General features: G+C 32.0%; 2 protein-coding genes across 2 annotated transcripts; both read left to right on the forward strand.

Moving 5' to 3' along the window:
- Positions 1 to 492: 492 nt before the first annotated feature.
- On the forward strand, positions 493 to 11,566 carry sad (Cytochrome P450 family protein sad). The gene is made up of 7 exons (XM_088228710.1): positions 493 to 768; positions 2,142 to 2,536; positions 3,505 to 3,708; positions 5,542 to 5,678; positions 5,805 to 6,017; positions 10,260 to 10,469; positions 11,184 to 11,566. The coding sequence occupies exons 1-7, from the start codon at positions 569 to 571 to the stop codon at positions 11,292 to 11,294; spliced, it is 1,470 nt and encodes a 489-aa protein (XP_088084836.1). The 5' UTR covers positions 493 to 568; the 3' UTR covers positions 11,295 to 11,566.
- On the forward strand, positions 6,823 to 8,060 carry LOC148285209 (cytochrome c oxidase assembly protein COX18, mitochondrial). The gene has a single exon (XM_088228777.1). The coding sequence runs from the start codon at positions 6,906 to 6,908 to the stop codon at positions 8,016 to 8,018; it is 1,113 nt and encodes a 370-aa protein (XP_088084903.1). The 5' UTR covers positions 6,823 to 6,905; the 3' UTR covers positions 8,019 to 8,060.
- Positions 11,567 to 11,575: the final 9 nt, after the last annotated feature.

Raw genomic sequence — 11,575 nt, forward strand, 5'->3', positions numbered from 1 at the left:
AGAAGGTAAGTAAGAATAATATTATTTTTAAAAAGTCTATTTTGTTTACGCGACACACTCAATAAAATATGACTAGTGTGCGAATTTGTAAATGCCATGCTGATGTTAACATTTTTCGGTAAAAGGTGGTAACAAAGATAATAAATAAAATAATATTTGCAAAAGTTTTAAATGGCTACATACAAATATTGTAATATTTTACGAATTCGCAAGCCACGTAAGGTTCATTTCATACTTCACAAATGTATTGTTTGTAGATTTTTTATTCTTAGAACTTGGAATTGCATCTATTTTCTAGAGTGTTATGAAATTGGTAATTTATTTGTGACTTGATAAACAAAATCAATTGACCGTGAACACATCTCTAATCTTGTCGTATTTCAATCGAACATGGACAGACGTGTTGACTTTAATATTAGTTTATCGATAGGTAGCCAAATATTCAAATCATTTCGTGTTTAGGAATTTTTCATTCTCCGGTTTTCATCGACTCGGTGAAGAAGTTTTGATACCGTAATCGATTCAACTGCAAAGAATTCATTTTATTTAAGTTGTATTTAATTGATAAATGGTTTTGATATTATCCGAGATGAAAGTTTTGGCGATGAATAATTATATTTGGTACAGTGGTTTTCGCAGTAAAACCAGGTGTCTTTCGTCAATTGATACAGCAAAACCTGTGCTTGAATTTAATGAAATACCAACTCCCACAGGAATCCCTTCCATGGGAATTAATTTTTCATTGATGCTGGCTGGTTCGGGGTCAAGGTAAGTTTACGAAGTTGATTTAATTTTTTATTTATTCAAATTATTATTTATTTTTGCACCACAACGGGCAAAGAGGCCCAATCACACTAATAAATTACAGCACAGAACACCCAGGCTTTAATAAAATCATATTTAATTTTTGTTATCTCACAGAGAATCAAACCTGGAACCTTTCGTAAGTAAGGCAATCGTCTTAGTATTCCCTTTCCGCACCTAATGGCGCATAGAGCACTGCATTGGTACACCAATTACAGGGTATATTGATCATTTTTGTTACATGATGGTAAGATGATCAATCTTACGCTTCAGGTACCAGTCCAGGGGCTATGAGGCAATATTCTAGTGTAAAAACACCATTTTAAATCAATATTTCATATCAACCATATCGGGAATCGAACCCGAGACCTCTTGCACGGTAGGCAGACGCACTGACCATTACACCACGAGGCTGACAAATTATTTATGTTTGAATTATTATTGTCGGCGTAACTTTACATGTACTATAACGTTATGAAAAGGAAATCTAGTGAATATAAGCTGGCCTCGTAGTATAATGGTTCGGGGTCTTGGGTGTGATTCCTGAGAGGGCTAACATGAATGCAACATAATATATAAACATACAAAGCTACAAGCTCATTTTTTTTTTTCAGTCACTGTTTTGTTCTGTTCTTGTTGTTAATTTCTTTTCCATAAATATTTTAAGGTTAACTGAGAGAAATCGCCGTAACACAACAAATACTTTAATTTGCTTTAATTTATCGTAATATAAAATTTTATACCCATATAATGTTGTGTATTTTATGTATATCTTTTGTTTTCGTTTAATTTTTATAACTCGTAAAATTTAATGGAAGATATAAATTAAAATTATTTAGATGTGTATAGGGTATAGGCTGACCATAATAAAATGTGCGAATGCGGTTAATATTTCAATTCCCATAAGTATTAGCGACAATAATATCTCTTCTTACTTCTAAGACAATATTTTTCTTTTGACGAGTCTGTTTTTTTAGTTGGCTAAAAACTTTTGCTTTTAGGTTGTCATTTAAATTCTCTTAAATATAAGCCACAATATATCTTTTAAAACATTATTTTTTATTTTGACCAGTCTGTTTTTTGTTGGCTTTGCTTTTACCAATAAGCAATAAGCTCACCAAAGTGCTTATATTTTTTGTACTTGAAGTTTTAAATAAAACAATTGAATAATGTATTTATGTAATATAGTTATGTCTAGTCACCAGGATCTAAAACCTCTGAAAACTCTTTACAATTTTATTTTTTTACTAGAATATTTCCGTCCACCGATGATAGTCGACCTATGGGTGCACGAAACACGACTTGACTCTGTTTTCAAATGATTTTCATTGTTGCAGAATCCATAAATACATCGATAAGAAGCATAAGCAGCTAGGCAGAATATTCAGAGCTTCTGTTGGTCCAGTGAAAGCAGTCTTTACCTCCGATCCGGAGGTGATGAGGACTATTTATAGCAAATTTGAAGGGAAATATCCAGAACACCTTTTGCCTGAGCCTTGGGTTCTCTATAACCAGATTAACCAAGTAGAGAGGGGGCTGTTTTTCATGAGCGGCGAGGAATGGCTGGAAACCAGAAGAATCATGAATAGAATACTTCTAAAACCCAATGCTGAAGAATGGGTCGATGCTCCAGTTGCTCTCGTTGCAGATAATCTCGTGAGATCTTGGAAACGTTATCCAAATGGATTCCAACCAGACATTGAAAAAGAATTATATCGATTTTCATTAGACGGTACATAACTTTCTTTTACGAAAATATAATATATTTTTTACAAGTATATTGAATTTTACGCGTATATTTTACTTTACCTAAAGATCTACGTTTTCATATTTGTGTATTCATTTCACTAGCTAGCAGCGATAGCAGCCTAAAACAATCACATACCTACTTCGTGTGAAAACAATATTGTTTTTTTATAATTGCATCTATTCAAAGAGTGTTTCGTTTATTAAGGGGGTCGAAACGCACATCATCCACCTGGAATTATTGAATTCTATAGGTTTCTGGTCTCTGTTAGCTGTGCATAACATCTTATTCCTAAGAGCCAGTTTCATCACATTTTTTTATTTAAATACGTTTTTTATGTTAAATGATGGTTGTGTAATTATTATCAAAATGTAATATTTTATTTCACTTTTCGCATGCAACCTATTTTGTCAATTTAGGTGAAAACATAACAATCACGGATTTTACTTTCAAAAAAATTGGCACTACTAGACCTAAATAATTAAAACTCTAAATATTAGTGAAGGGGTGGGAAGGGCCAACACGACTCTTCGTCTCCACAACTCGGATCCCCTTAATGCCTCTGTTATTATTTTTTTTAAATATGTTTATATAAAAAAAACAAACACCTAAAAATATGTACATACAATATTCATACTTATATTTTGTGATTGATTCATTTAGCACCTATTGAAACTATCCAATAAGATTTTTCAAATAATTGCCTACATGTAAACGCATAAAAAATACCTACATTTACCTTGCCAACAAGCCGAAATTTTTTAATAGATACTTGTTTATTTTTAAAAAAAATCTTAAACAATCTGATATATTTATAAAAATAAATAACATGTACAATAATTATATGTTTGGAAACATAAATAATCTTGGTTATCTCTGTGTCTTGGACTAGTGATTAGCTATTGTTTTCGTTGGACGACATTTAAATAAAATGTTTCTGATTAATATTGCAGTTATACTGTCACTGATGTTGGGATCAGCGTATAAAAACTCATCTGGTGAATTCGACGATTTGTTGAAGCAGTTTTCTGAAGCCGTCCATGGTATTTCCATTAATACAAGTAACATGACGATGCTACCAGCGACGTTTTATCAACGCTGGAAATTGCCAGCATGGAGAAAATTTGAGAAAGCTGTGAACTCAAGTTTAGCTTGCGGTAAAAATATTTTATGCTTTTGGTTTTGGTGATTCACAAAAATAAGATAGATAGTAAAAAAGAGTTTTATCAGTTATCACTAAAGAGTAATCACAAATATTGGTTTCAATATAAATAACCCTTCAGTGAATGTCCAGATTTTTTTAAACCTAGGGAATTACTAATTTTCAAGCCTATATTAAAAATTAAAGCAAAAATATAAAACGGGTTTCAGGCATTATTCTAACATTAAATTACTCTATTTTTCACTAGAATGTCAAAAACAATATTTAACAATATTTTTATAATCGTTTTTTGAAATATTTATTTCCTTTTACTGGATAAACGCGTTATTTAACAAAATATTTAGATTTAAGCGCCATTCTCAAATATTCGTAAATAACCGTGACAAAAAATGGGAATTAAGAGCCGGTTTTGAAACTAGTAAAATTGATACGTTACTGTGCGACTCTACCTCAGGACCATAACCTGACTCAAGGGAATACCTACATTCACTTTGTTTGTTGTCAAAAAAATATATATATCTTCTTCTTACTTCCTATTCTAGAAAACTTATTGTTCTCCTGAGATGATGAGGTCCAACTATTTCTTTATCTCTTGGGTAGTCTTCCAGGCGGACGTTGTCCAGATGAGGTTTTATTGGCTGCAGCGTACACAAGTCTGTCACTGCTCATCCTGCCCACATGACCACTCCAGTATCTTCGTCTGGATCTGCTCCATTGCACGATATCGATTCGGTCTCGGAGCGTTTTTCGAGTAATAGACTTTAAAACTCAGCAGTTCTGAGTAGCTCTTTGGTACGAGCAGTGTCAACGCGCGCTTCAACAGCATAGGTCATGATAGGCCTCACACATATCGTGTATATTCTGACCTTGCCATCGATACGCATATCTTTATTTCTCCAAATTACGTTCCTCAGACACCCGGACACAGTTGACGCTTCGTTGACCTGTTCAGACTTCAGTGTACAGATCGCTATGACTTAAAAATTCTACTCCCAGGTATCTGAAACTCATGACCTGTTTCACTGGCGTATTGTCAATAGTTAGCTTACACCCTGTATGTCTGGATATTGTTCGACTATCCACCAATAATTCAATGTTAATTTTTCCATATATATCTTGGGTTTTCTTGTTTTTCTGTGGACGCTTCATAATTATTTTGCACAATACCAGATGATGATCGGCTCCGATGTTTGGTGAGCGGACATCTAATATTTGTGTAGGCAGGGCCGTCTTAGGCCATGCAGGGACCCATGGGCACACGGAAGTTGGGACTTTTAGAAAGGGGCCCTTTTAGAATTTCGAGGCCTCCATTAGGCCGAGATCCATAGGCTCATGCCCCACGTGCCCTTATGTAAAAAATGGCCATGTGTGTAGGATACCTGTGTAGTTTTATTTGTAATCATGAAGTCAATAATTGATTTTTTGCCGCTTAAATCCATAAAAGTATGTTTGTTGTATAATTTATGGTGATGTTCGAATTTTTATGGATTTGCTTTAATTTGTCTTTTTATTGCATTTCAATGAAAACAATTTTTTATAATACCTACTTGCGTTATTAAAAAAAAAAACATCGTGTTAACAGCCTAGGTTAGGTACTAGGCATAAAAAATATTATTTTGTGATGAACCGAAGAATGTGGGGTAGCTATAGGTATTTTAGGTAATTTAAATCCGAATAAATTATTAATTATAGCAAATAAATTATCAATTTATTTCATAATTAAAAAAATAATGGGACAGTTATTAAAGATAACTAGTTTAATCAAAATTCTTTACACTAAAAAAATTTTACTGCGAAGTAATTTTTCGTTCTAAAATGACGTTTTCAGGCGACAAAATGGTGGAAAAAATATTTCAACTGAACGATATGGGCGATGGCTTAACTTCGAGAATGATATCAGAAGGGATGAACAAAAATATGATAACCAGGATACTGATAGACTTCATCATAGCTGCTGGAGATACGGTGTGTATTGCAAATCTTTTATAAATGGGGTGGAAAAAATATATAAAAAATTAATGGAATCGTTTGGTTTCAAAGCAGTTTCAAAATAAGTATTTGTTTCTCCAAACATTAAAAATTACTTTTCAGACGGCATTTACAACACAATGGGCTCTTTACCTTCTTGCCAAAAATTCATCGGTGGTTGATGAATTTAATTCTTTGCACAAAATCAGCGAGGAAGAGGAAAATTATTTTAAAGGAATTATAAAGGAAACCATGAGATTATATCCGGCAGCAGCCTTTCTAACTAGATTTCTTCCAGCTGACTGTGTAATTACAAACTATAAGTTTCCAGCTCAGGTAAATAATATACTTTTGATGTACTTTTGTAATGTAGTTTTAATAATGTGCTTTTGATGTACCCTCAAGCTATGAAAAAACTGTAAAAAGAAATTTTTTTCGTATTTGGACGAGTGAATTTTAAATAATATTACCAGTAGTATAATATAATATTATTCCTACCGTCAAGAATCAATTCCTCACTGAGGAAGTTCGGTGGGTTTATTATATATATATATTTATATGTATTTTTTATTTTTGATGAGACTGTTAAATTTAGCCAAAAGAAATAATAAATTTTACGTGTCGTATTATAATCGCTATAATTTTTTTAAAGTTTCGTAATTTTGAAATTACTCCGCCTGTGACGTCACGGGTTGTCCTTATGAGCTGTGCTGCCATTTAAAAGTAGAGCCCCGTAGCCATCAAAGTATAAACGTCGAAAAATGGTCATCTGGTAATCTATCATAACATATTATAACAATGTTATAATTCATTGGTTGGTATTGTTCACAAGAACTTGTAACGTTTCAAAGTAGTTGATTTTCTTCTTTTTTTTCGAAAATTTTCGCTTTAATTTTTATCACGTGTAAGAAAACATTTTTCATATCAAATTTCCCATAGCACTGAACTTCTTCTTGATTACCGTTGATATGTTGTATAGGTGTGCCGAGAAAACTGTGCATGTGTAGTTACAATAATATCGCTCACCATTGTGCGAGTGAGTAGGTACTCAATGTACTATGTTTTGAGGATAATTTTTAAATGTTTAAACACTTCTCATTCATTCATTTTCTCACTCTATCTATGGAAAATATAATTTGACACTCCTGACAAAATGTCAAATGTAAACATATTTTGAGGTTAATATTTATCATGTTCTATCCAAATTGATCAAAAACCATCAAAATGTTATTAACGGCATCTAAATTCGTCACGAAAAAAATTGATTTGAACGGTTTGAGAATTATAAGAATTTCTTCTGCGTCTGTAATCTCGACCCAAAAACATTATAGCATTACGACGACTTCTCGTCCACTACAAATACAAACTTTAACGGGTTATTCGACAATAAATTTGCAACCGAAGTATGCCATATGTATGCAACCAAGAAATAAATTTTCTTCAGGATCATTTATGGAAATGCAACAAAAAATGTATATTTCAATATCAGAAAGCAAAGTTGTTTCGATATTCCAAGATCTTCTTTTAAACATTCACGATTCAACCGGCCTTCCCTGGTGGACAACGATCTTAGTTACGACATTTTTACTACGATCAGCGGTGACTGTACCGCTGTCCATCTATCAAAATTATATTCTAGCCAAATTAGAAAATGTGGGATTAGAAATGTCAGACATCGCAAAAGCCATGCATGAAGAAACAGTTGTAGCTAAACATCTCTTTAACTGGACAGATGCAAAGGCTACCATAATGTTTAGATTATCCATGAAAAGCCAGTGGAATAAACTTGTAATAAGGGATAATTGTCATCCGTTCAAAGCGTCTATGCTTATTTGGATTCAAATTCCTATGTGGATATCGTTGTCTTTTGCTTTGAGAAACTTGGTGATGATGCGTCCACACGACGATTTAGCAGCGCATATAACTTTTACAGAATTATCAGTTGGAGGTTTTGGGTGGATACAAAACCTGACGGGAGTTGACCAAACATGGATCCTACCGATTGCGTTGGGAATCCTCAATCTATCAATTATAGAATTACAATTAATGTCAAAATTAAGAAGGCCGTCGAAGTTGCAAACTTATTTAACTAATTTATTCAGAATATTTTCTGTGGCTATGATTCCCATATCGGCTTCAGTTCCCTCCTGTATGTGTTTGTACTGGACAAGTTCTAGTGCATTTGGTCTTATTCAAAATCTTATTTTGTTATCACCCAAGTTGAAAAGAAAATGCAGGATACCCATTGCTCCGAGTGAGATTGAAAACCCGTATAGACAAATATATAGCGAAATCCGAGAACGGATATCAATTATACCAGGACTTGGGAGAAAATAGTTGTTTTTACTTTTAGTGTTAGCAATAAACTATTTATTTAGATATAAACTTGTTTTAATTTATCCCGTTCAAACCAAATGCATATAAGTATTTAAAACATATCTAAATAATATAAGAATTAATCATATATTTAATTAATGGAATCATAAAACTGCATGTGGCAAAATATCAAATCTTTTACTCCTAAAGTTCTGCCCTATGAAGGTAAAATGCAAAAACCACTAAAAAGTTTTAATTTATTTATCTTATTATACTTCTTTACCTACTGGAATTTTACACACATAAAAAAACAGTAACAATGTCGATCACAATTAGAGTTGTAAAAATACCGTATAATACCAAATCATTCTGTATTATACCGGAATAATACCATATCTTACGGAAATTTTCTTTTAGGTAAAATATGATAGATTTCTCAATTAATAATAGATAAATAATTACTAAGGTGACCGCAGTTCTCCCATCTCTCACACAGCATAACACACCTGGACCCCGAGACCGGGTGCGTGCGCCTCTTATACGTCTGTTAGTGCGCATATGATACGCAATTCTCTTGCAGTCGCTCATACGCATGTCACTTGATTATTATTAAATTGCCACGGCATACCGGTGTGTGACGGTGTTACCAAAACACTAAGTATTTAAACATTTCATTAAGACAAACATTTTATTAAAAAAATACTGTAGCAGCTTACTATACTATACGGTCATTTTATTAATACAAAAAATACAGTAGCAGATGGTATTATACATATTTTACAATAAAATACAAATGGTATAATACTGGATTAACATCTCTAGTTGCAATAAAACCCAGTCACTGGTGAAAATTTTATAAATAAAAGTGGAAATAACAAACATTTTTCTTGTAATAAAAATGTAGTTTCACCAAGAATACCCGTCACCATAATTTAAAAATAATAAACAGATCGAAGAATTATGGGTTCAGAAATATGCAGAAGGGTGAAATTGATCACTTAAATCAGTCGATGATCGGCCATGTAAATTCCTTCCTCAAAAAGGTTTTCTATCTTGTTCCAATACACTAGCATTTATTTATTTATTTACATACACGTAGTTTATTACACATTATTTGAGACATAGTCCCAAGTATTGGTAGATATTATTAATATTTAAAGCATTAATTTTGTGGTCAAACATTTTACTAAATGTTATTAAATATTTGTTTATAACCACTTACCGACTTTTCTATGTCTACCGGTTTCGAGATGTACTGGTCTCTTCGTCAGGACACCAATTAAACCAACATGAAAACCAACATGCAAAACCCACTATACACCTTCACCATAGTTGCTGCACAAAAATATAAAACCAACACGACATGCATTTTCATAAGCACATGCACTGATTAAATTATGAAAAAATTCTGTTGTTTGAGAAATAAATGTAAAAAGTAGAGGGGATGGAGGGAGGGGGTAAGCTTGATAGGGTGACCATTACAGTGGAACATTGTATAAAGGACTATATTGAAAGTTTGTTTAATTATTGATCAAAGGAACATTATTTTTTAAAGCTTTCCTAATGTGAAATATTTCCATATTATTTACATGTAACCCTTTATTATTTGTAATTTGTAAGGTTTAAGTTTACAACGATTTAAACGAGCACTAAATAAATAGTCCAGATCTTGTCTTGATGTCCCTTATGTTTGTCAATGCTTCTTTTCTTTTTTTAAATGTTTTAAGCTATTCTTTTATTGAAATATTTAAACCTTATAAATTGTATACATGGACAATGTCCGTTGATAAATAAATAAATTAGTGGTTATATATTTAATAACATTTAGTATTGGTAGATAATTTAGGTTTTATTTTATTTAATTGGAATGCCAACAAACATTTATATAAATATAAGATACATATTACAAATACATTTCACAAGGTCCAATTAGAGGCTTCCTCTATAGGTAACATAAATAATTGTCACATAAATATAATACATTATGGAATATACTTGTAATATTATCAATATGTAAAATGTAATAGCGGCAGAACCTGTCAGTGATGCTGAAAGGGATATTTCTGTGTTGTTATTTTGTTTTATATTTTAGTGCCATAAATTCCAGAACGGTTATCGGCTACGTTTTATTTTTTATGTGATGTGTTGTTGAAGTACTGTAAAGCTTATTCTTCTTTCTTTGAATAAATATTTATCATGGTATTAGGTTTTCTTTTATGTTTAGTCGTGAAACATTGTGTACGTGCAAATGTTTTTTTCCAGACTCTAGTTATAATGTCTTTGTATACAAGTGGCCGAGATAGTGAATATTTTCCACGGCCCCTTGAGTTTGAACCTAAACGATGGGACAGAAAAAATAATGAATACATTGGCGTCCATTCTCCTTATGCTACTATTCCCTTTGCCATGGGAGCGAGATCATGTATTGGTCGGAAAATCGCCATGACACAAATGAAGGAATCCATTGGAAAGGTACGTTGAAATTTAAGTATAATTTACTTTCCAAATGAAAAAAAATGTGTTAGTTTCGATAAATTTTGGAAATAATAAAATGTTTATTAATAATATACTACAACAGAGATGAAGAACATTTTATGGCTGGGAAAATAGAAGTCTAGGCATTTACACGGCTTATGAGCTGTCATTGGCTGGTTTAAGTGGCCACTTTACTACACACTGGTAACATACACCATTCTGCCTATCTTTGAACATCTATGTTCCTTCAATTTTCCATCTGTTGATCTTTGTGAAGTTAAAAAGCTGAAACTTTTATTGATGCGGGTGACATTCTGACCAAATTATCTCACCTACATACTAGGCAATGCCTGAAAGCATTTTCAATTTTTATATTTCATTTGGGACCAGCTGGTTTTATCGAAATCTTAAGTCTATCCAAATTTTTGTAGACAAGAACTGGATTTAACCCCATTGGGAGTTATTAATATTAATATAATGCAACAGAGATAAAGAACATTTTGAATAATAAAAATAAAAAATCGGATGGCATACTTAAGTCCATTTGCCTTGTCCCTATTCTTTCCAATGTGCGACATGTATTAAAAATGATAATATGATGTAAACATTATAAAGAAAATAACATGTACATAGGTACCTTTAAAAAAAAGCAGATGTAATATGTAAATAAATACTTTATTTTATTTGTAAAATAATCATCTCTATTTACAGATACTAAGAAATTTCAACCTACGTTTGCTAAATACAAAAAATGTTGATGATGAAATGCAATTGATGTTGAAACCAAAAGAAAAAATAAACATTTTGGTTACTCCTAAATAAATCATTTCCTCTGACTAGGCATTCTACATTATGAAAATACAACCAGAACTTGTTAAGAGTGTTGTGAATTTTGTAATTCATATAAATATTATGCTGATATAATAAAGGTATACCTATTAGAAATGCCTCTCATGTTGTTGATCTTTAAATTGACCGCTTTTAAAGATCAACATTTGCACAATTGATACTTAAAAACAAATGTATTCTGTATAATACAATGCTGTTAATTTTTTCAATAATATCATATGACTTAAATAAACATATAATTTAAATAATTTGTT

The sequence above is a fragment of the Micrasema longulum genome, unplaced genomic scaffold (genome assembly GCF_059751315.1).
Source record: "Micrasema longulum isolate JH-2025_06_02 unplaced genomic scaffold, ASM5975131v1 h1tg000047l, whole genome shotgun sequence".
Lineage (NCBI taxonomy): Eukaryota > Metazoa > Arthropoda > Insecta > Trichoptera > Brachycentridae > Micrasema > Micrasema longulum.

Bases quoted from the DNA above. Each gene is read 5' to 3' on its own strand.
- sad (XM_088228710.1), top strand. From the start codon at position 569: ATGGTTTTGATATTATCCGAGATGAAAGTTTTGGCGATGAATAATTAT. The intron at 3,709-5,541 runs GTAAAAATATTT...TGACGTTTTCAG, and splicing joins GAACTCAAGTTTAGCTTGCG to GCGACAAAATGGTGGAAAAA. The intron at 5,679-5,804 runs GTGTGTATTGCA...ATTACTTTTCAG, and splicing joins TCATAGCTGCTGGAGATACG to ACGGCATTTACAACACAATG.
- LOC148285209 (XM_088228777.1), top strand. From the start codon at position 6,906: ATGTTATTAACGGCATCTAAATTCGTCACGAAAAAAATTGATTTGAAC.